At 45.6% G+C, this 24099-nt stretch overlaps 3 protein-coding genes across 4 annotated transcripts in view; all 3 read right to left on the bottom strand.

Annotated features, from left to right (window-relative positions):
• Nucleotides 1–24099, bottom strand: part of LOC120948846 (uncharacterized) — a 314251-nt gene that overhangs the window by 12510 nt on the left and 277642 nt on the right. The window lies entirely within an intron of this gene.
• LOC120961131 (GIGYF family protein Gyf) lies at nucleotides 345–22490 on the bottom strand. 2 transcript variants are annotated; one of them, XM_049606864.1, is made up of 9 exons: nucleotides 22193–22490; nucleotides 21219–21447; nucleotides 8773–9652; nucleotides 8547–8702; nucleotides 5751–8460; nucleotides 2778–5663; nucleotides 2627–2701; nucleotides 2387–2541; nucleotides 345–2295 (listed from the first exon to the last, which is right to left on the bottom strand). In XM_049606864.1, the coding sequence occupies exons 3-9, from the start codon at nucleotides 9409–9411 to the stop codon at nucleotides 2170–2172; spliced, it is 6747 nt and encodes a 2248-aa protein (XP_049462821.1). In that variant the 5' UTR covers nucleotides 9412–9652; nucleotides 21219–21447; nucleotides 22193–22490; the 3' UTR covers nucleotides 345–2169. The 2 variants fall into 2 exon arrangements, with proteins under 2 accessions (XP_049462821.1, XP_049462822.1); XM_049606865.1 differs by lacking the exon at nucleotides 21219–21447.
• On the bottom strand, nucleotides 10697–16375 carry LOC120951510 (organic cation transporter protein-like). The gene has a single exon (XM_040370279.2). It carries the CDS (start codon nucleotides 14716–14718, stop codon nucleotides 12955–12957), a length of 1764 nt encoding a protein of 587 aa, XP_040226213.2. The 5' UTR covers nucleotides 14719–16375; the 3' UTR covers nucleotides 10697–12954.

Raw genomic sequence — 24099 nt, 5'->3', positions numbered from 1 at the left:
CTCAATCTCGCAGACACTAGACGATGTTACCCCTACGAGGGTAGAAAATCTTTAGAAAATCGACAACCACGTGCGCAGATGAGCGAGTATTTAAGGAGACCCAAAAACATTATATTTAACTGTTTGTTTTGTAGCGATCGCTTTAAATGAATTTTCTCAAACACTCTCAATAATACCCACTGCACGAGTACGAAACATATAAGAACATACACAAACACACACACACACACACGAAAAACGCCGAAGCAAAAAGCAAACCCAGAAATTCGCTCCTGCTGGATGTTCTCCTTGTTAGCGGCTAGATTAGTGTATGTAATAATTCAGTCCTTAAGGTGTTACATATATCACTTGTGTACTAGAGTAGTTTCCTTTCTTTTATTTCACTTTATAACATTAGATGCAAATCTACACACATGATTTTACTTGCTCTCGAACGATGTCCTTCTTCTCCAGTTTTTCTTCTCATCAACATAGTTGCCAATCCATCTACTAGAACCATTACCAAATACTCTGCCTTGCGTTGGGGCTTGCAACAATACACATGCTCAATCAATCATCAGTTTGCATTTTTCCAACAGCTCTTTGCGATGGAAGCACGGTTTACTTGTGTGTTTGTGTTTTCCTTACTACACAATCATCCTTGCCTTGTTTTTCTACGGGTATCGATTGGGGCGTGTGTCAATCGCAAAACGAGACTAATGACGATACGTAATCTTAACATACGCAGATACGTGGCAGTGTGGGTATGTGTAATGTGTGTTGGTGTGTATATGTGTGTATTTTCTTTTTGTAACAACTTCTGCCTGCTTCTTTTCTGGTTAGCTGTTATTTTCTAATATAAAGATGTCCTTTAAAAGGCGCCAAATTAGACAACTTACTAGAACACTACGATTCACAAACAAGCACAGCATCGATTCAAAATATTTCCGATGATATAATAAAAAGGTTTATAAGTTGGATTGTTTCGCTGTTTCCTTCAACAATGGGTGTTCAGCTATTCATAGCAGCAAGTATCATTAGTAGGTTTAACAATAACACCGAGTAACTAAAGTACATCGGTTCCAGGAGCAGGCATTTCATAGTACCTTCGAATAGTACCGTAGGCAAACGTTTTACAACAGAGCCGTACAGCACGCGTGCGGTTTGGTGTGAAAAAACGAATACGGTGCAGCACCGCAAACGTAGTACAAGCATCGAGGATTTAAATTTCAACACGAACAGCTCTAATTGAAACTATCCAAATCATAAATCAAAATATTCCATTCGAAACGAAGCGAAGCACGCTCAACTTGCAAGACCGTGTTCTTGTCTTATGCCATTAACAAAACACAAAAAAGAGCTGCCTAAAAATTCACCAGATTGTTCGCACTGCGATTCGAACCATTTAAGTTACACAGTTGTGGCACAATTCGTAGTTTAACAATCTTTGAATCTTTAATCGACATGAAAACAATAACGCAACGCAAATCATCCCTAAAACATAAATTCCAACAAAGCAAAGCTCGTTGCCGAATCTTGCATTGTGATGATTTATACCGAAACGGTGATGATGGAGAGAAAGAGAGAGAGCAAGCAAAAGAACGCAGGGATCAACTATGCGTAACATTTCAGTCTGAGCAAGGTCGTCTCTTAGGGGATAAGCAACATCAATTATCTGTTGCACATCCCTAACATTATTGCATGTCAACCGACCAAGGAAAATAAGGAAGGAAATGGCAAAAGTAAATCGTAAACATTTAGCAGCAGTGCAAAACACAATTTCGAGCATATTTTACCACCAGATACATACTAATGACATGTACACATTCGCCTGACTAACGATCCGTGAATACTTTTGCTTACGTTTGGCTCTGAATCCCATCATCTCACATAAGCTACACTACCCTTTTAGACTGATTTAAAGGAATAAAACTCAAAACCAATTCGAAACCCCTTGCGATCGATCTACGTTTGATTGAGTGGGAGAGGAAGGGTTATTATTTGTGCCACACTTATGTTGCTGCTTCAGCTATGATTTTTATGTTCTTCATTACTTTTGTTGCTCACATACACACACACACGAATCCAGTTGATTTTTTTTCTCTCTCTCCCTCTCTCTATCTTTCTGTATCTCTCTTTTTCCCTCTGTCTCTCTGTCTCACTTTCTCTTCCTGGCTATGTGCCGATCACTTAAACGTTATCGCCATAGTCTCGTTCGCCAACGTTAAGCCGATCCGGCGCAGCCGTAACGGAGAAGCCCAAGATTCTGCTGTCGAGTTTCATCATCTTGTTCTTCTTTACCTTCTTATTTTTACCCTGAAAAGGGAAGGGGTCGCAGTATTAACATCTTGCACTATGACTCTATCATTCGTCGAGCATGACAGATCCAGCATTGTAATTAGCTTACCTTGATTTCTTGGAAATCGTTAGACGATGGGTTAATAGCTGGTGCCGGTTTGCACATATCATCGATGTGGGCATTCTTTTGGCGTTGCTGATTTTTGTACTTGGAGCGTCTCTCGAGGAATTGCTTCGCAAATTCCGAACACTCTTTAGTTTCTCCTGCAAAGTAGAAGTGATTCTCGTTACTGCCCTATAGAACAAACCACCTACAAGTATATGGCAAAAAAGCCATAGGCTGGCATACCTAAGTATAAACGGATATAATCCTTCACCTCGAACGGTGATTCGATGTCCTGCAGAAATCCGACAAATGTTGGAACTGTGGAAAGAGCATTTGCGTTATGATCAATCACGCTTGGTGGTCGCAAACCTTTGTACAGAAATGAAACACTTACTGTCGACGTTGCTGTTTAACGAGCTCAGGGCACGAGTACACCAATCGGTAAATTCATTGGTAGGCTCGCTCGGATGCTTCCTGTCGTCCTTTCGATCGCTATTTCCTCCGGACACATTTCCATTCTTGCCACCGGCCTTACCGGTACCCGATGATCCGCTACCTTTGGCTGACCCTTGCTGCTGTTGCTTCTGCTGCTTGGCAGCGGCCACCGTCGAGGAAGAGCTCGTGGAAATGCTGCCCATTGTTTTGCTCTTGCTCAAAAGCTGCTGCTGCTGCTGCTTGCCAGAAGCACCGCCAGACGTAGTCACGTTGGCATTGGCCGACTGCTTCCGCGCACTGTTGCCAGTGCCCTTGCCAGCGGAAGCAACAATCGAGGCAGCTGTTACGACGCTGGGCTGCGTAGGTTCCTCCCAGAAGCCGCCGGAGCTAACATTGTTACTGAGCCCGGAGGAACCACCGCCGGCTCCCCCACTCAGAAGACTGCTCGCCTCGCCATCACCGGTCCACGCTTTAGTTGAATTAAAGTACAGCATGCTACCGGCTCCGCGCCACACAGCGGATCCGGCTCCACTAGCACCAGCACCGCCCAGCAGGCTGGCCAAGTTGTCCTCTTTCTTCGAACCCTTTACGCCACCTTGAGCCGCAATGGCAGCCACCGTTAAACCGGACGCGTTCGCATTCTTCTCGCGGGCTCTTTCAGCCGCAGCGGCCTCTTCCGCCTGTATCTCAGCCAATGGTTTCACCTTGGCCGGCATCAGGTTCTGTGCGTTCCACTTCAGTCGACCGTCTACCAGCTGCGTTTGCATCTCCAGCATCTGCTGCTGTTCCTGTTGCTCGCGCATGCTGTGCTCACGGCGGGCCAGCAGAGCACGTTCGGTTTTCTGGATTTCCGACAGGCTTAGTTTGCTGTTTGCAATTTCGGCCATCGCTCCAGACCATGGCGCTGGTACAGCCTTAGGGGCCGAGCGTTGCTGTTGCTGCTGTTGCTGCTCTTGAATTTTCATCGCTTCACGGCGCTGAGACTCCAGCAGCTTTGCTTTCTTTTGTGCTTCCAGCTCCTCCAGCAGCTTTTTCTCTTCCGCCAGCTTACGCTTCTGCTCCTCCTGCTGTTGCTTTTTCATCTCTTTCTGGCGCTTCTTTTCCTCCATCTCTTTTTTCACGATGATGAATTCGCTCTCCTCCTCGCTGGTAATCGTTGCTTGGCCGTTGCTGGCCCCACCCGAAGCTAGATGGTTGTTCTTTTGTTGCTTTTTGGACTTTTGATTCTGCTGCGACGTACCTGTCTTTTCTTCCACCGTTTCTACGTGATTATTTACGTGCTGCTGGTGGTGCTGCTTATTACTTTGCTTTTTGTTATTGCCGGACTGTTGTTGGTTCGACGCTTCTATGGCAATGCTCTCCTTTTTTTGATTTTCCTTAGGCTGCTTTTGCTGCTGTGTTTGTTGTTGCTGGTGCTGCTGCTGTTGCTGCAGATGTTGTTGTTGTTGTTGTTGTTGTTGTTGTTGTTGTTGTTGTTGTTGTTGCTGCGGCGGCTGCTGCTGCTGCAGTTGTTGTTGTTGCGGTTGCTGCTGTTGCTGTTGCATCTGCTGTTGCTGCATCTGCTGTTGTTGCTGCTGTTGTTGCTGTTGCTGTTGCTGCTGTTGCTGCTGCTGCTGCTGCTGTTGCTGTTGCTGCTGCTGTAGCTGTTGCTGTTGCTGTTGCTGTTGCTGTTGCTGTTGTTGCTGCTGTTGCTGTTGCTGCTGTTGCTGTTGCTGCTGTTGCTGCAGTTGAGGTTCTGGCTGTTGCGGCGGCTGTGGCTGCTGTTGTGGTTGTTGCTGTTGTTGCGATATTTGCTGCTGATGCTCCTGCTGATGTTGTAATTGTTGCATTTGATGCTGTTGCATGTGCTGCAGATGCTGTTGATTTTCCTGGACATTTTGTGATTGCTGCACCTGATGCTGCTGTTTCTGTTGAGCAAGTGCATTTTCTTGATGCATCTGCTGCATTTGTTGTTGTTGCTGCTGCTGCAATTGTTGTTGTTGTTGCTGTTGCTGTTGCTGTTGCTGCTGTTGCTGCTGTTGCTGCTGCTGCTGCTGGTGGTGCTGCTGCTGTTGCTGCTGCTGTTGCTGCTGTTGCTGCTGTTGCTGCTGCTGTTGCTGTTGCTGCTGTTGCTGCTGTTGTTGCTGTTGCTGCTGCTGTTGAATAAGTTGCTGTTCTTTCTCCATTTGTTGTTGCTTTTCTGCCTGCTGATGATGTTTAAACAGTGAAACAACTGATGGTGCCTGTGGTTCATTTGATGGACCGCTGCCACCTAATAACAGTGGATGGTGTCCAGCGAGGGGGAGATGCGGCGGCTGTTGCTGCTGCATTAAGGACGCAAAAGAGGCACTCGTAGGTGGTGGTAGATCGCCCCAACTAGAAGCTGCGCCAATCATTGGACCTCGCGGGCCAACTAGTCCAGGTAATCCACCGCCGTTATTGGCAGTCTGTGGTTGTCCAGCGCCCGTTTGCAGCCAGCCAGCAGGGGCTCCCATCATTTCTCCTCCCGGTTTCGACGGAGGCTGATGATTCGGCATCTGCTGCGGAGTTTGTTGGTTCTTATGCAACGACAGTTGCATAAACAGTGATTGAATAGGATCCTCTGCGCCTGGTTTTCCTGCGTTTGGATGTGGTGGTTGCTGGTGTTGAGATGGAGGTTGTTGTTGCTGTGTAGGAACACCGGCCCCAGCTCCCAGCAAACTACCGCGATTCATCAGAAGATTGTTTGGCCCCAAAGGTCCAAGATTTTGCCCGGCGGCTTGAGGATTATACCCAATACCATGCATCAAGTGCCCTAGAGGGTCGTGCCCGGCTGCAGCAGCAGCAGCTACAGCTGCGGCAGTGGTGGGATCAACATTCATGTTACCTGGAAATGAAAAAATCAAATTTTAAGCTTCGTACACTCATTCGAAACGCATTATATCGTGTTAATTGCCCATGCAATTCTACTTACCTAGCATCGGTCTTCCTCCAGGAACTTGAGATGACTGATTGAAGTCTGGTAAATGCAACTTCAAGAACGCACTATTGTTATGATTGCTTGAAACAGACTTTTGCAGCTGTTCCATCATAACATGTGCTGGCGGTTGTTGTTGCGGTTGAGGCGGTTGCAGGGGTTGGCCTTGTTGTTGGTGCATTTCCCGCATTTTCTGATGTACCAACGTTTCCTGGTTCGACGGTATCATACCAGCGGCTGCTGTACCAGCGCCAAAAATGCCACCCGGCTGTTGTTGATGCTGATTCGCACCTGCTGCGCTTCCAGCATTTGCGCCAGGCAACGATGAAGAAGGCGATATCATTCCAATGCCCGCTACATCTGAGCTCATCAGCTGACTCATCTGCTGTTGGATGATCATGTTTTGCTGCTCTGGCGTTAGTACAGCCCATCCTTCCGTACTTTGTAGCTTCTGCACCACCATTTGGTGCTGGCGCATTAAATGAATACTTGAAATTCCGGAAACATTCGGACCACCACCAGCAGAACTACCAGCATTGCCAGGATGGAGCGACCCTTGCTGCTGCTGCTGCTGCTGTTGCTGCTGCGAGGATCCCTGTCCAGCCGTTGGCTGTTGATTCGGGGAAGGCATAACATTGTTGCCATTCGTGCCGGGTGCAGCCTGTTTCTGTTGGCCCTGGGTCGCCGTGCTGGACTGCGTTTGCTGTTGTTGCTGTGGCGAATGTTTCGCCATACCACCACCACCACCGGACGCTTTGAACGGTTGTATGATCACAGAATTTAAAAATGGCATGCCACCGCAAAGGGCCACCAGTGTGCCGAGCGTATTAAATACCTCATCGCATGCCCGCCGCACCGACAGCGACTCGTCAAAGTATCCGGCCCTGTACCATTCTGTCATTTCCGCCGCTTGGAACGGACCCTGCAATTTTCCCTGAGGGTCACGGTAAAACCATATATCCGATCCGGGCGGAGGAGCCGGTGGTCCCATCAAATGGTGCAGCTGTGCCATCGGGTTTACACCGGCCACTACTGCACGATTGGCAGCCACCGGATCGGATAGCAATAGAGGATTCACGCGCGAAAGGTTCCCATTTCCAAAGAGTTGTTGCATCGGATGCGCCTTCGGTAAAACCACGTTCATCGGTAGTCCTCCCGCTGCTAAGGTTGCTGCCGCACCGGTCGCACCTGCCGCCGACATACCGAAGACCGGAGATTTGCCGAGGCTTCCACCCGCACCGACCAGCCCACTGGTGCTAGCAGCAATCGAAGAGATTACCGATGGATCACCGTCAGTCGCCAGAAATTCATCATCCATAATCAGCTGAGCAACCATATCGTCTGCCACTTCCTGCATTCGATCGACGCTCGTACTGGACGGCGACTTTTTCGGTCCGTCTCGCTTCTCTTGCTGCGAGGAATGTTTTTGACCATCGTTGTTGTCATTTTCATTCCCGGCCTCACCACCTTTAGCCGACAGCGACGCATGTTCGGAAGCAATTTTTGCACCAGTGGCAACCGATGCAGCATTAGCCTTGTGCCACGACGACGGAGAATTCTGTCGAGCGTCAGGTTCTATCACAGCGGCAGTTCCGCTGATGGAGGATGAAACGGAGGATTCGATTGATTCACGCGAAGAAGATATACCCTTCGTCGTAGTGCTCGATTGAACTAAGCCAGAACCATCATTTCTCTCCGACGAGGATAGCTTTTCTGGTGACGATTCAGACACATGGTGGTTTCCGTCCTTATCTAGCTGTTGTTTCTGTTTTTGCTTCTGTTGCAATTCATTGGCACTCGAATGTTGCTTTTCATTGTGAGCGTCCCCTTTTTTACCGACAGCTAACGCCGTCGCGTCGTCCACTCTGCCGTCGATATGATTCATGGACTTTCCGATTTCTCTTCCCTGGGCCGATGCTGGCGTTGATTTATCGCTTCTATTTTTGCCAGTCGTATCCTCTGTCCCGTCTCGATGGGGTTCACCGCCGGACTCGCTGTCGTCAGCTCGGTGTCGAATGTTGTTTTTCGATCTTTCTTCGCCGCCCTTGGTAAGGTGGTTTGTCTTACCGCCGTTCGCGTCACTACCATCTCCGCCATACCGGCTAGCAGTAGTTCCCCCGCTGCTACTGCCACCACCACCACCGTTCTCGCCATCATTATCAGAATCGTGAAATGCACCGGTCGCATCGAAGCTGCCACCGAAATCGGACGGATTTTCCGTGGCCCACTCGGGCAGCTCATCGGTGTCCCAGTTCGGGCGACGCATTCCACCGGCACCCATCGAGTGGCCGGAATTCGGATCACCACCGCCGCTGCCAAGACCGCCACCAGACGAAAGGCGCGACTTGTAGGGGGGAATCATTCGGTCACCCCCGATGCTACTATTCAATCCTCGTTCGACCCCGTGATGCGAGGAGCTATCCTCATCGCGCCAGCTCGTTGATCGAGTCCACTTTTCACGCGCCACGCCCGTAATACTGCCGCCAGTACCACCACCAGATCGCCAATCGCTGATCCCGTTGCTGGTAGCGCCGGCGTTCTCATCGTCCGTACGGGAACGACGCCAACTTTCCAAGCCCCCGCTCGTACGAATAACGCGCGACCCGTACTCCTTCCGAGGGCTCGACGATGAGTTGTTCCACTCTGCATCGCCTCCGACCCCTCCGATGCCACCAGTTCCGTTACGCTCCAGCCACGGTCGTTCGCCCTGATAAGTAGTAGTGTGAGATAATCAAGAGTTACTAACTTTGTTCTAACCATTGGCAATGGGCCACTTCGACCCCTTCAACTTACTCTTCCTACGCCCCTGGATTCATCATCGTAGAAAGAGGACGAACGTTGATAGCTAGTATACAGACCGCGGCCACGCCCGCGACCACGATCTACCGAGCCACCACGAGCGCCACGTCCAGGAATTCCAAGCGAAATACTTCTCGATGGCCAAGCGCGCTACAAATGGACATACAAAAAAAGATAGTTAGTATATGGTAGGAAGCGTGCACCGCCTGCTACAACATACCCGTGCCTCCGGTTCCACAATCAGTTCTTCCTCCGGACAAGGAGTAAGCGCGAGCGGTGGTTGCGGCTTTTCCACGAACAAGCCCTTATAGTGCACCAGTATTTCCGGAGTCTTGGTCGTTCTCCCGTCGAACAGGGCTAGCATTTCCTCCCGGCCGTAGCGAAACTCGGCCAACGGGTACCGGATTGCAGTGGAGGTAACAGCGCCCCCCGGTCCAGTCCCGCCGTTGTTTGCAGCAGCGCCACCGCCTCCACCAGAGCTCCCACCATACGAGCTATTGGAAAGGCCACCACCACCTCCGCCAGCAGCAGCGGAGCTGCCACCGCCGCCGACGCTGCCACCGCCACCGATAGCGCTGCCGCTGCTACTATGCGACAGGCTATGGTGCGATGAAGAGTGCGACGACGATGGCGACTGCGAATGGTGATGCGGAAGATGCTGATGATGCAATCCGACGCCTCCACCACCGCCAGCATTGTTGGCGACGGTGCTGCTGCTATTGTTGTTCACCATCGAATGGCTGCTGTGGTGGCTGCTGCTGCTGCTACTACTGTTCGTACTGTGATGGTTACTAGTGGTGTTACTATCGGACGCCACCTTGCGTAACCAGGCAGGCCCAAAGTTGATTGCGTCACCCATCCTTGCGCGGACACCGTTCGGAAGGCTGCTTGCTTTGTTGGCCGCGGTTAACGGTTCTGCACTTTCAGGATGTTTATCAACAAATGGCTCGCCAGGCAGATTAAGCTGCTACAATCACTCTTCAGTGGGGTGTAGTGGCAGAAGGTGGGTGGCAGTAACGATACAATTTCCGGGATCGATGATACCGTTGCTTCGACAGCTTCTCCTCCTTCTGGATGAACAAGCGGACGACTTTGTCCAGCTATTTTTGATTGAAATAAAATAAAAGTAAAGAACCCAATATAAATTAAACTTTTTATCACTGTGTACGTGCATCAATTAATATCGATTAAAAATTCCTATTGCCCAAGCGAGAACACTAGCGCGATCTTTCCACAATCCAAACGCTCCCATTTCTCCTACATGATTTGTTATGAAATCGAGAGAAAACTTGATCTTCAGGGCAACTAACCCACCAATCGACCGGCATTCAAATAGCAGAACGGAAACTAAACGTAAATCACTCATAGAATCTTATGGACCCTTCTTTCCATCGCGACCACCAATCAATTGAATGCAATTGTAAACATTGACTCGCGATCACGTGATCGTGGAGCGCCTAACAGAAAAAAAACGCACACTGTTAATCGATGCGCAGGGGAGAGGTTTGATTCTTGAATAAAGGGAACGACTGTAGTGTTGATATACATTGAAACCCGGTTCATTTGCGTCCGTTTCCATCAAGTAGGGGTTGTATTTATTTTGAATTATATAAGTTAAGGTAACACAAAACAAAAGACAATTTTATTATGTTTTTGCCTTGTAGCGTTGTATTTGTTTAGTACGGAAACTTAGTCAAACTAATTGCTGGAACTTCGTCTTGATATCAAACAGTAATCGACAAAGGGATGAACAAATATCAGAATCTTTTCTAGAACATTTCATAATAATTCCTATTCGTTCATTACAACATGCATACAGTAAAAAATTCAGAAAAAATACTCAATAAGCATTACAAATACCATTACACATTAGTTCTTTATATTGTTACAGCTGCTTTGCCTGTTACTACCTCTGGTAACCAACGCCTGATACGAATGAAATAATGATTTAGCTTATCGAAGCCTATTATACTCTTCTCAGTCCCACGAGCGAGCGACCTGCTAAACAAATGAGGAACAGCTATTGATTCCCTGATAAGCTCGTTACTTTCGAACGATATGCTTTGATTGTGGGACCCAACGCATACGATGCGATGTACGTGAAATCAACAAAGAAGATGCTAAGCTAAACATTCAAACGCAGATTTGCTTTGTAGCGATTATAATGTTTTCATTTATTATTTAAACTTACGCTATATTACATTCTATGTATCAGCTTAAATTTCAAATGTACTCCACACTCCTTCTTTCTACTATACTCGTTCTATCATACCTTACTTTATCGTGTAATGGAATGTACGTGTTCTTCTTGTTGAGTTTGGTTATGTAGCTTATAAGTACGATCAGAAAGAGCATGAATTTTATGATTACTAGGAAAAACGAAGCTTCCTTAAATTTAGCACAATGTCATTTGCTTCATCTGCTTACATTGATCATTGTGTGTACAAGTAAGAAATAAAACGAAGGACAACGTTTATTCGCGTATTCGCTCCTTAGTTTAAATTGGTCCTTCTTTCTTTGACACAACAAACATTGTTCTTCTTACATTACGCGCATTTAATAACTACCTCATCCTTGTGTGCGAGCCATTGTGTCGCTGATGCAATAAGACCGCAGCAAAGGCGCGATATGATAGATGACAAATAGGTTTGTCCTGAGTTCAGAATGTGCTACAATCGTGTACAAGAGCAAACTGCGCAAAGTATAAAATTATCAAAAGAATAATTCGCTTTCAAACATTAAAACCATTCCCAACTGCACACACTGGGCTAACTTATGCATTTGTGGGCATTCACAGTCCTACGACGAACGAATACACAAATCCATCAGACGGTGTGTACAAAAATAGTTTTCTCGAATTATGTCAACACGACACAAATGGCGTCAGTCACGTGAAAAAAATCCTCCACGCCCAAAAACCAATCAGCCAGAGACCGCTAAGAAGAACAAACATGTGCACATATACAGGCACCGCATGTTGTACGCAGTAGTGTACAGCACAGCACACATTTTAACAAGTTCCATTTCCCAGGGTAATCGATTTTCCCACTTCATAAGCTCAAGTGGTTTAATATTATCATGTACCTACAATTCTTTTCACGAGAGAAAATAACACATCTGCTCGAATTGCACAACAACCATTCAACGAATCTGTTGAAGTCGCGTCATTGATTAGAGAAGATCGTTTAGAAGAAGATTGAAATAGTAAACGATCGTGTTGTGATCGTAGCGACATAGGAACAGTTCCATTATCTGTTGAATGACTTTAAATAAAGGGCACGACAACTTTTGAAGCACCCGAGGAGAGCGATAAGTCACCATAAGGAAATAGACCGATGATTTTGTTTTGCGTTATGATCGAGCTGAACTTTTTCGTAAAGACTCATGCAATGAATTGAAATTGTTGTTCGCCCTTGGAATTCAATGACAAAAAAAACTGTACAATAATGTTTAGAACAACGGCTGGCAATATTGAATCTCTACATTATTTAAGAGGTATTACGGAGTTTACCGCCGACAAGACAAAAATGCACACATTTGTCACATCATTGAAACCTTTCAAGTTTTAGGTGTCGAATCAAAAGATACTATTAAATCTTGAAAAAAGTCCCGTAAACGTCACGATAGCATGTAACTTATAGCGTAAATATATTGAACTGAGTGTCTTGACTCATCCTATATCTCATCCTATGCCATATTTACCAGAAAAACTTGTTTTGCCACAAACAAAAAGAAATCGTTAAATGCGAAGATATACAGTGACATTGTAAAATATGTCGAATTGTGTAAGACAATTTACACACAACCAACGCCACAAGCGGTGTTAAGCTTCTTCAAAATTTCCAGCGTTCGTTCAACTCATGTGCATGCTATCTTGACAAAAAAGGAATTATTTCTGCCATCTTCTTTCCACCCTAATTATGAATTATGTACGATTAAAGAAAACGAATGCAAAACTCACATTCCTGCACAAACGCAGTGTCCCGCTGTGAAGATCGGGAAGATCACCGCAAAATAAAGGGTTGGATAATAAGACCCTACACCTTAACAGCATGCGCGAAAGATGAAATTATTTTTAAAGCTGCAAACAGCACAATATACGTGCGAAACCGTATGATTTGCTGAGGGTTGAGAGAAATATAAAAGAAGGATACCCGACATTTGCGCATGCTGCGGAGTAAAGCGTCAGAATGTCGCTATGTTCAACGTTAAGCTCAGTCTGCAGGTCCTAACGTCTTACCATAAGTCTTTTGTTCGCCAATAAGGGCGTCCATTTTTTCCTTCTTCTTGTACTGCCATCTACACATGTTCATTTATGTTTTATGAGTACTCTTTTTTTACGTAGAGTTCTAGCGCGAAAAATAATCTTGTTAACTGCTCCCTTTTTCAACCACCTCTCTGGTTAATACTTGTTCTTGTCTTCTCCTGCCTTAAGCGTGTCTGAGGCCATCTCTTCGCCGTCTGTGGCGGGTTCCGGCTTGCTGAGTACTTGCAGCTCTTCCGCCGTACGTTCGACATCACGATCGCCGCCGCCACCGCCAGCGACCATAATACCGCTGGTTCCGGTACCACTACCGGGTACCGTTTTGTGCTTGCCAAAGTTTTCCCCGTCCGCTATCGTTTCCGGCAGCTTTTGGTTGTGTGTTTCCGGCAGCAACAGTGACAGCACACCGCCCACGAAAGCCAGCGCACCAAAGATGAGCAGCGGTAACGGTTGCCAGTAGTCGCCGAGCAGGTTAAAGTACGGTGCCAGTATGCCACCCACGCGGGCACTGGTGGAGGATGCGCCCAGCGCCACGTTGCGGATGACCGTTGGGAACTGCTCGGCCGAAAACACGTACACGGTACCGTAGCTGGAGGTAATGGCCATCTTGCCGAGCATAGCCAGCACCACGATTAACCACTGCTGCGACGCAGGGACGGCCATCGTGGTCAGCAGCATCATGCCCGCAAAGATCATGCAGCCGCACAGGATCGTACGCCGGCCCCAGCGATTGAGGGTGACCAGCAGGAACGAGTAGGCCGGAATTTCAACCGCTCCGCTGATGACAAAATTCAGCAACGGATTGCCGCCGAGATTGTTCGTGTTCCAGGACAGCCCATAGTAGGTGAGACTGTTCACGAACCAGTCGAAAAAGATGAGCATCGCTTTACGGCGCAAGTTGGGATGCTTGAAGATGTCCAGCAGCGACGGCTTCGGCTCGTTCGTATCCTCCTGCTGTTGCGCCTTATCCTCTTCCACCAACTTGTCGAGCGCTTCCTGCGGTACCGTAAGCTTGTTGCATTTGGCAATCTTCTCGATGAGTGTAATTGCCTCCGTCGGGCGACCATTCGACAGCAGCCAACGGGCCGACTCCGGGATGAACAGCCAGTAGCACAGGAACAGTACGCCGGGCAGCGTTAGCGCTATCTGCAACATCCGCCAGCCGTGAATGAAGTATGCGAACGCGGCCGTCAGCATGTACCCGACGGAGAAGAACATCATGCACACGACGCCAGCGTACAGCCGATCGCTCGGTCCAACCATTTCCATCGCGATTACGTACGCTACCAAAAAGACGCCGGACGTGGTGGCGCCCACCACCATGCGGGCCAGCGTGTAGGTGAGAAATTCAGGCGCAATTCCGGCCAGCACGCCAAAGATCACCTGCAGCACTAGGGAGGCAAAAAAGATGGGCTTCCGGCCGTACTTGTCCGAGAGGTAGCCGAAACCAATGCTGCCCAACATCACGCCCACCATGAAGAGCGAATCGGCCGACGCACGGAGCCAGTTGCGATCGCACACCATGTCCCAATCGGTGACGGTACTGCTCTCGAACTTGGTCCGATCGTACACCCAGTGATTGCACGGCCGAACGCCGGCCGCCGGTGTTCCGCCGGCCCAGTAGTCATCGGTAAAGTTGGCGTCGAGATAGTTACAGGTGGAGAACTTGCCCGTCAGCGTATCGATCGGGTACGCCAGAGTGAGCCGCTCGTCCGGCATCGGGTACGTTGCATTCTCGAGTTCGTACGGCAACCGGCACCGGTAGTCCGGTGCTGCTAGCAAAAACACTCCCGCCAACTTGTGGAATGCACAGGATATTGCCGGCAGGCACAGCAACACGTAGATGCGCCGCTGATATCGCCCGAAACCGCCGAGGTGTTGCAAAATGTCATCGTAGCCCATTTTTATCGTAACAGCTGCTGCTGGCTGGGGCGATGGGGCAAGTTTGTTAGAACGTTTGCGTCCTTATATTATAATTTTACTTTTCCGGAACAATGCCAACTCACTTAAACCCCCTGTTGGCTCTCTTTTGCTCTCTCCTATTCTCCGTTGATCCGTAGCAATTATGCCACAAAAGCACGTTTTACTATTTTGCGTTTCACCGTTGCGTCGTTTCCTTCGCTGACCGGTCTCGCGAGTTCTGCGCAGATGCACGAAAGGTCTGCCAACTTCCTATAGGATTTTTCCTTCTCGCCGGGAAGCAGCTGCACATGGGGTGATTTTCTTCATCCAAATTTCCCCTCCACTCGTGTGTGCGTACTTATGTGGCTGGAGAGTTCTGGTCGGAAAAACGCGTTCAGGCGTGTCTCGCCAATGCCGCCATTAAATATCATACCACCTTTTCTCCGAGCTGACTACGAATTTCGCGAACTCATGTGAATGCGGTTCCTTTTTGCTGCTGCCTTTCCGCTTTCACGCCCAGTAAAACGCACACTGACTTGTGCGCTGTAAACGGAAAGCGTGGCCAAATAGCAGTGCTAATGAACTCTTCTTTCCGGCTCGCGGGCAGTGTTAGCGACTAGTAGCATGGGCACTGCTGCCTTTGTAAATAGTTGAGCTCTTTCCAATTTCAACACTAAACCTGGTCGTACCATACACGATACAACTAGAACGAATTGTTGATTAAACTGCAACGCCACGATTTTGACTATGATGTGCCATGTGTTTGTTCTAGCTTCGCTCAGCACCGTTTAGTGAAGGAACGCTGCTATTGGCTGCTTTCTGGCCTCTTCATGCGTTTTTTTTATATATTCCACTCAAGTAACACATGCACGCGAGACAGAAAAACGGTGTACAGTTTCTTATCTTGAATCGTTCACTGATATTGAATAAAAATTCAACTGGAAGCACCAGTTATCGAAGTTCAACTGCCGACAGCTCCCTTAATTTTCGACCGAGGTTGTGTCTGCTGCTGCTGCTGCTAGTTGCGCCGCGTGGTACCGTAATGACTTGGAAAACTCGCAACTGACTGGCCGGCCCTGCCCGCTCTGTGACGGGGATCGTTCGTTTGCTCTCGCCTATCTCGAGAGCGAATCCCTTTTACGTTGGGTACACTGTGTGCGGAGAGCTACAGAGAGAATCAGTCACACGAAAACGGCCACGAGTGCCCATACACACACAGAAAGCATGTAGAATTTCGTAAGGGTAGCCCCCCTCCCGTCATCGTCAACGCATCGCGGTGCCTCCCGATTCTGGTGTCTCTGGTTCTACAACACCACACCACCATCGGGTTGCTTCGTAAGTTCGTAACACCAATACACACACCCGTCCATTGGGCCGCAAACGCGCTGAACGAGTGTGTGTCGCCGCGTCAGTCGCCGCCAATGCAAGAAGGGTTGATTTTCTTACATTCTTTTTCAGAACTAAGACCAATGAATGAAGCTTCGATTACTTCTCATTCTTTTGCGTGTGCTTTTCCACCCAAAACCAGCGTTTCGCAAAGATCACAAGAGAGAATTGTACAGGGAACCGCCGTAGGTTTACGAGAGTTGCTCCCGACAATGGGAACAAATAGTCGACGTAAGACGATCTCATACCCACACACACACACACACACACACACATACAAGTACGTACGCATGCACACACAAAAACATAGATGGGGATGAGTATTTGCGCAATCGATTTCCTATCGCTACATAGATTCTCTTCCAATGTTACACAGGGAAGAGCAATCGCTGGCTCACATGGTTTTCTTCTGAAGGCCAACACGGAAGTAGCACGCAAAAGATGTTGATACAACAATTATTATGATTTGGAGTTAAGGGTGTTCATGTTCCTTTACACATGTTTTATCGAACTGGTTGCCCCTTCCTTGAATGACATGATTAATTAAATTAAATTTTTGTTGAAGAATTTCTTCCAACAAAAATACAAAAAGTGCAATGTGTTTCAATGTTAAATTATTTACTTTAGTTTTAATTTCCATAATATATTATGTATTTATTGCAACCACGATTTTATAGCTCCACAAAAGAAATTCTTCATCCCTGTAGTACACGACGAGAGTGTGTTCATTGGCACGAACCATGAACTATTCATTAGAGAACGTCGTTTCTATCTTTCTCTCTAATGCTCGCTGTATGTGTGCGGCACTTTCTCTCTACCGCCTCGTTTTCACATACACGAGAATTGTGTTGATTTCCCAGCAACATAAATTCAAGTGTTTAACGTCCGTCTTTTTCCTTGTTTTTCTCTTTTCTTTGTTCAGTATAATCATTCTGAATCATCGCAGAGCGGTTATCAAACGCGGAAGAAAGTTATTGAACAAGAAACTTGCACCAACTGTGTAAAACACACATACATCAAAAGCAACATAAACAATGTTACTTTGAGTTATGTTGTTACTTTGCCGGCGGCTAATAATGGATACCATTCTCCTTTTACACTTGGTACTTGTAGCCGACTTCGGTCTAGGAACCAGCAATCTTAATACTATAAACTATATACCATACATACATACATACTATACATCTGGAAACAGGTCTATCCTGGAGTCCTTATTATTCACACAAACGAGTCGGGTCTCCCCCTTCATTAAATGATATGTATTCCATATCGCAATTTAATATAGCAAATCAATGACACAAATTAGTCCCTTTTAACTAAGTTTTAGACGCTGTGCGCAATTAGAACATCACGACTATAACAGCAATGTTTACTGTTAAAACATTTACCAGCCTATCTCCGAACTGTTTTCATTGTGCATTAATAAAGTATTTCATACTAGTTCAAAATACAAATGTTATTATTGCTTTCAATAGTACATATGCAATAATACGTTTTCCTTCAAATGTGACAAGATGTCAGGACAGAACAGGACGGTTGCAATAGTTTATTAGCCACCACACGGTGCCAAAAACCACGGTGCCGGCTAGTCATTTTATGTTCCAGCTTGTGTTGACGCTGGCCTTTAAAATACCTTTGGTTGACTTAACCCTTTAAAATACCGTCAACACAATACAACGAGCTTAATAATTATTAGCAATTGTATGCAGTCGCAAACAGTCTAAAAACAACCTGTTTCTTTTATACAATCCATTTTTTCAACATTAATCAACGACAAGATGAAAATTCGAATGACAATCCTTGTGCCAACAAAATAAATCCAATTTAAATTGTTCTGAAACAATTGCCGTTCAGTGCGATTAGGAACCTACAAAGTATGGGCCCGATTACTTTATTTACTACTACGGTAAAATTAAAACATACACATAGGGTCGAATTCGATATATCACTTCTTCGAACCACGCATCACGAAATCATAGGTCCAGAATTCCGGATACCGTATGTAGTGAGTAAATCGGCATTTGTTTCACATGTTGTAAGAATAAAAAAATAGCTTATTTTATACGAGTGTACATAACAAATCGCGTTAAAACACTAAAGTCTTATTAGTTTATGTACTGATCTTAGGATAAAATATAAACTAATCAATTGATAATCAATAAGAGTGTTATTTATGCACTTTAACAAAAAATCTCAATGTAAACAACATTTAGCATCGCTGATCTATCGTAACTAAATTGAACACAGTTGCTAAGTTTAAACACATACTTACGGTAGATAGCTACAATACCAGTATCCACCGTACTACTACACAATGTTTAATGTTATTTATCGATAAGTTCCTTCTTTGTTTTAGAAATATTGCCAAGTTACGATGCAGGCGTTTTCTACACTAAACGAACTGTCAAAATCATTCCCTGCCTGGTACCCCCCTGGTGCTACGAAAAATACGGCCATGCGTTGGAAAGACGTTTAATGTTTTTCACGCACACCAGCATATCACCAACGTTTACTCTACCCGGTTGAGTCGTTAGAATCAGCTGGGGTATCAAAGGCGGAAAGCACCGAAGATGTACATGTATGGATTATTATATAGTTGAGAATTGAGTTTACTTTCAACCATAAACCATTATGTTCAAGCAATACAGCAATAAGCGTGATGTATAAAAATCTAAAAATATGAGAAGGTAATAAAAGCATCATTAATAAATTGATGCAATGTCTAAACCCACCGGTGACTGAAACTAAACGTTCCACTAAGGCAGAATATGAGTGACCACATACGACATATACATGAACAATAACGCAATGGTGAAACCTTTAATTATTACTTTGGCAGTCCAAATTAAAAAAAAAGCAATGTTTATCTGTCTAGTTTGGTGCATAACATAACATGGTTATACCGGCCTATGTAATTGAACCTGACTCTCTGCCTAAGTCGAGATAACAATCCGCTAAGGGTAACGAAGGTCGATATGAGATTTGATTATTGCGTTACCTTTAAAACATCTAACACTCATGACACATTGGCCAGATGATCTAAAACGTAATCGTCCCACAAAAATACATTGTTATAATAAAACTGATAACCATCACTCTATGATGGTCAGTTATTTTTCATAGTGCGCATAACTACAACTATCCAGCAATTTTGGTTTAATTTCACTAACTTCATATTAATTCCTTTGTTGAACTACATCACATGTAGGATAGTTAACAGAATGAACTCTTTGTTTCAGTTCGAGTATGGCCTTATAACTTCTAATGTACTTTAAACCAGCGCTCTCCAACCTTGTTTAGGATAGCGGACCAGTTGGCTTTGAAAATACATTTGTCACAGCCCACGTCAGTTGAGGGCTTATGTTTTAAAGACTTAGTTCAAAGTTTTTAATCAAAATTATGTTTAAATTGTAGACCTGTGCATAAGTATTTTATCTTGATAATGGAAAACAATTGCTATACATGAATCGTAATAAGTTTTTTTTGCAGATCACTTCTGTTAACACCACGGACCACAAGTGATCCGCGAACTACAGTTTGGAGACCACTGTTTAAAAAAAACAAAACCAATTATTTTGAAGATATCAGAAAGAGATTTTTTAAGAAAACATCCTTTCCAACCACAAATTGTTTAGACCCAAGCAAAGGAACTTAATCAAATTCAACCCACACCCCGCCGATCGCGCTTATACACAAACCGATTGGTGTGCTGGCTGCTACTTCACACATTCGATTCTAGATTCTTTTGCACTACCATTCTCTGACATCTGGGACAGCTTAACGAAACGAGTATTTTAAAAATAGAACGCCGCAAGTGATGAAAACACCGCCACCAAGATGTGAATTGAGCGTATACGATGCCATCTTCTGAACCATTAACGTTGCCCGGAACCATGCAAAGCAACTTATTGCAAGCCAGATATAAGCGAAAATGGCGTGCAACCCTGGCAAAGGAAGCTTTTCAATATGCGATTCGATTAGATTCTGCACTCCGCGGCATTGCGTGTGTGGTTCACCACGATTTGCGGGAAGGTGCACAGATTCTAATCATATTTCACTGTGACGTCACACAGCTGTCAAAGGTTCATCCACGTCCGCCGCAATCGTGGGGTGGCCAATTGCGCGATGCATTTTGTAGATGTTTGCATCAATTCAATATCCATCCCTCGGAAGGATAGCAACACCATTGCGCTCTCCGTTATTCTAGCTATGGGAGGAACAACCAACATAAACACACTGGTGCTGGTAGAATTGGGGCTTCCTTTTCTTTGTAAACATATGCTCGGGCTCTCACATCACTCGAATGACAAAACCGCAAACAACTTTCGTAACTGCACGGCAAGTTTGACGTTTGACTAACCTAAAATGACAGAAGAAAGAAAAAGTGGTAAGAAAAAAACCCTCCTCGACCACAATCGTCGTGTGACAGATAATCTGAGGTTATGTGTTAGCGAGCAAAATGATTAGAGGAAAAGATCGGATTACGAGTTCAGAAAAATGTGTTCCCCCCTGATATGAAATGTACGAGAATCGTCTCCCTTTCTTGTCAAATTTGCCAGGAAAAACAGTACAATTTCTTGACAGCCAAGAAAACAGCACACCATCACGAAACCTGGCACATAATAGTCAGGGGAGCACGCATTTAGCAAGACCCTACACGCAAGAATGTTGGTGTTGGTGAGGGAATTGCTTTGGCAGCAGCACACAGCACAAAACGAAGGAGCAACGTCTTCGGACGTCGACGACAACGTAGCCCAAGGTTTTTTTTTACCAGTGCGAAAAATAATCACATATCTGCACCTAATAGATAGCCTTTAGAGTGCAATGTACTGGTTTACTACTTCCGGTACGCACTGCCTCGATCCCCGATGCCTTTAGCACAATTTATCAACATTGACAGCCAGCCACCCCAACCAACACACAGACGTTACGTTTTTCGCTGTGACTCCATGCGCCGAAATTGCTACGTAGTACCGTCTTGCTGGTCGCCTGGCCTCACCGAATATTATTACCACTTCACGTTAATTTCAGTCGTATTTCCTCTAAATATTTTCAACTCGCTAGCACATTACACCACCGAGAAGAATGCACCCTGCATGCTTCCGCATACCTACCTTTAATCTGCCCCGATCTTCTCCTGTTCCACTGTTGAAGGTGTCTGGGAAAAAGTCGGAGCACTCGGATTCGCCGAGACGGGAATTTGCCGTAGCTTTTCCGCAAAACTGTTACCACCACGGAAAAGGATTTCCGCCACTCTATAATTTTACACAGAATTGAATTGCTTGGAAACGGAATCGCGACCACGATGGGACAAAACGACAACGACGACGACAACGATGATGGCTACCACGAATGGATGAAGAAAGAGAATGAATATTCACTACTGCTGGCTCTTCGGTCTGCTACACACTTTTCCCTTTCGGGGCGCAAGCGATACCACCACACGCACACACACTCGCTTCGCACGCCGTTACGAACGCACACAGGCGCAGCTCAACAGGAAAAACACAACACACACGCCACCACACTTTGCCGATGCGGGCTGCTGCACACGTCGCAAACACGCACACCACCAAGCACTTGCCCTAGCTGATGTTGTCGATTCGCACTTACACAACTGCAAGGCAAAATGCTTTACCTCCGTTTTCGTCGAACCACATGCTGAGGTGCTGGTGCTGCACTCGGATAGCTTTTGACAGTTTTTTTTTCTCTTTTCCTGCTGCTTCTTCGTTGTGCGTTTTTCGTTGTGCTTTGCTTTTTTGCAACTCAAAAACGTTTCAACGCGTACGCAATCTATACTCAGCGCCGAAATGCGTTTGAGATAGTTTTTAGATGACTTTTAAACTGTATGCCACCTCAAACGGGGCTCACCAAATATGCTTCCGGTGTGCGTTGGGTGTTTTGGGAATCCAACAAAGAGCACACAAGTCCGTCGTCGGTATCGCGGCAGCACTTTATGCGTTTTACCTTAGCAGACTTTTGTGTTTCGTGGACAACATACAATCATGCCCATGCTTTCTCATTCAACCAGAATCTCAATGCCAGAACAGTGGTTTCTTTCATACACACACAGAAAATCGGTACTCACCCAGTAACTGAGCAGCTACTGGAACCGGAACTACGTTTCGCAAATTCCTGCAGCCGTGTTTCGCGCAGTATCCAACCTTCCGCCGCTGTTTGATGGCAGCGTACACCGCGTTGCGGGATACTGTAGCGTTTTCTCCCCGCACCGAGAGATTCGCTTTAGCTCTGCAACGAGTTGATGTCGCCAAAGAGTTTCGCTAGCTCCGTAGTTTACAGTCGTACACTTCGGTTTCGATCGCAGTGAAAAGGTAGAAATGATGCGTGTTTGCCGAGAGCAGAAGGATCGCCACCGATATCGACAACAAAAACACCCAGAATGGAAAATTGTGCGGAAAGTTAAGCACGGATTACACACCGATGACATAACAGCGGGCTAGATAGCAAACTTGATGGTGTGCTTTACGGCGAAAACTTTGTGGCTAATTTTTACAGGACTGTTGCAAACATCTAACCCAATTTTTTTGTAAATAATAGTAAAATACTACTAAAGGACCATAGTTTCCTAAATAAGAGGAAATCGCATATACTACATGTCCTCATGCATACGCATGTGTGGTAACTGGGTGTTACAAGGTAATTGTCAAAAAATAATGGTTGTAGAATGTCATTGAAAAGTCGACTCTGTTTCGATTGAAATTTGTACATCGCTTATAACTTTATGACGTGGTAGTGTCGTAAGGAGTGTACAGCTAGTTTAATAAGATATTTAATTTTCGGTTTACGTTTGTGCAATTTGTATATACAGGCGGTCCCCGAGATACACGGTTATTGGGGACTGAAAACGGCCGCAAAATACCGCGTATCTCGAATTTCCGCGTAAGTCGAATCTCGCGATTTCCAGCCAAAATATCACTAATTTTCGTGCAATTTTGCAAGTAGGGGATGGTTTTAGCCACCAAATTAATTATTTGATATGTTTGTAATGAATTGAACAGTTTTAAACCTTTTTAAATGGTATTTTACATTCGATCAACACGGAAATTATTTGGTATTTCACAATGGATGTGTCAAATCAGTACAATTTGCTCCAAGGTGTATGGATATTAGGAGGTGAAGTGCTTCAGAGCAAATTGACATTTCACGACTTGACATAACAATACTAGGGGCTCCGGTATTAAAATCGGGGAGGGCTGGAGGGGGGTATAGAAAATTGTATGCGATTTTACATAACAATACTCAATGATGGCGCCCGGAAAACGCGCTAACAATTCACCTCCTTAATAAACACACCTTGAATTTGCTCCAAGAACTGTCAAATTTTGAAAACCGCGTATCTCCGAATCCGCGTATAAGAGGTACCGTGTATCTCGGGGACCGCCTGTATTTATAAGAAAAAGAAAGCTGGTCCTTTGGTACAGCGGTCAACTCAGATCAGGCGGCGCTCTGGCACCAATCGAACCCGACATCGAACATGAGAGCGTTTCTACATACACCGAGACTGCAGCTGAGAGATCACCGACAAACCGACGTGACACTTCGAACAAAATGAGCTTCAAAAGTTGTCTCCTTATTTCAAATGAAAATACGTTAAACACTAGCGCCATCTCTATAATGATTCGCTTACTACACTGACACAGAGAAGAAACCGCTAAACCCTTTTTGTTTTTCTTCGCAAATTCCAATGCGTATTGTTTTATGTACTTCTCACATCTTTTGCATTGATTTGAAAACTTATAAAATGATTTTCCTGTGTGTTTTGTCCAATTATTCTCACAAAATCTTGCCTCACACTTCCTTCGCCATTTGTATTTAGAAAAGTTGTTTACATCGAAGCAGCAGTGAACAGAGCTTACTTTGACAGAAGTGTTCGCCTCACTGGTAAATGACAGTACTTTCGTGTGGGACACTTTTGTAACGCCAGTGTCACGTCGGTTTGTCGGTGGTTTTACTACAAACCAACTTAAACACAAT

The sequence above is a fragment of the Anopheles coluzzii genome, chromosome 2 (genome assembly GCF_943734685.1).
Source record: "Anopheles coluzzii chromosome 2, AcolN3, whole genome shotgun sequence".
NCBI lineage: Eukaryota > Metazoa > Arthropoda > Insecta > Diptera > Culicidae > Anopheles > Anopheles coluzzii.
Note: the sequence above shows the minus strand (reverse complement) of the source record. Positions and strands in the feature narration are given on the sequence as shown.

What these genes read in the sequence shown, in the direction of transcription:
- LOC120961131 (XM_049606864.1), bottom strand. Translation starts at nt 9,411, where the DNA reads ATGGGTGACGCAATCAACTTTGGGCCTGCCTGGTTACGCAAGGTGGCG. An exon ending in TTGTGGAACCGGAGGCACGG is followed by an intron (nt 8,703 to 8,772) that starts GTATGTTGTAGC and finishes GTCCATTTGTAG; the next exon opens with CGCGCTTGGCCATCGAGAAG. An exon ending in TTATATCCGTTTATACTTAG is followed by an intron (nt 2,542 to 2,626) that starts GTATGCCAGCCT and finishes TCTACTTTGCAG; the next exon opens with GAGAAACTAAAGAGTGTTCG.
- LOC120951510 (XM_040370279.2), bottom strand. Translation starts at nt 14,718, where the DNA reads ATGGGCTACGATGACATTTTGCAACACCTCGGCGGTTTCGGGCGATAT.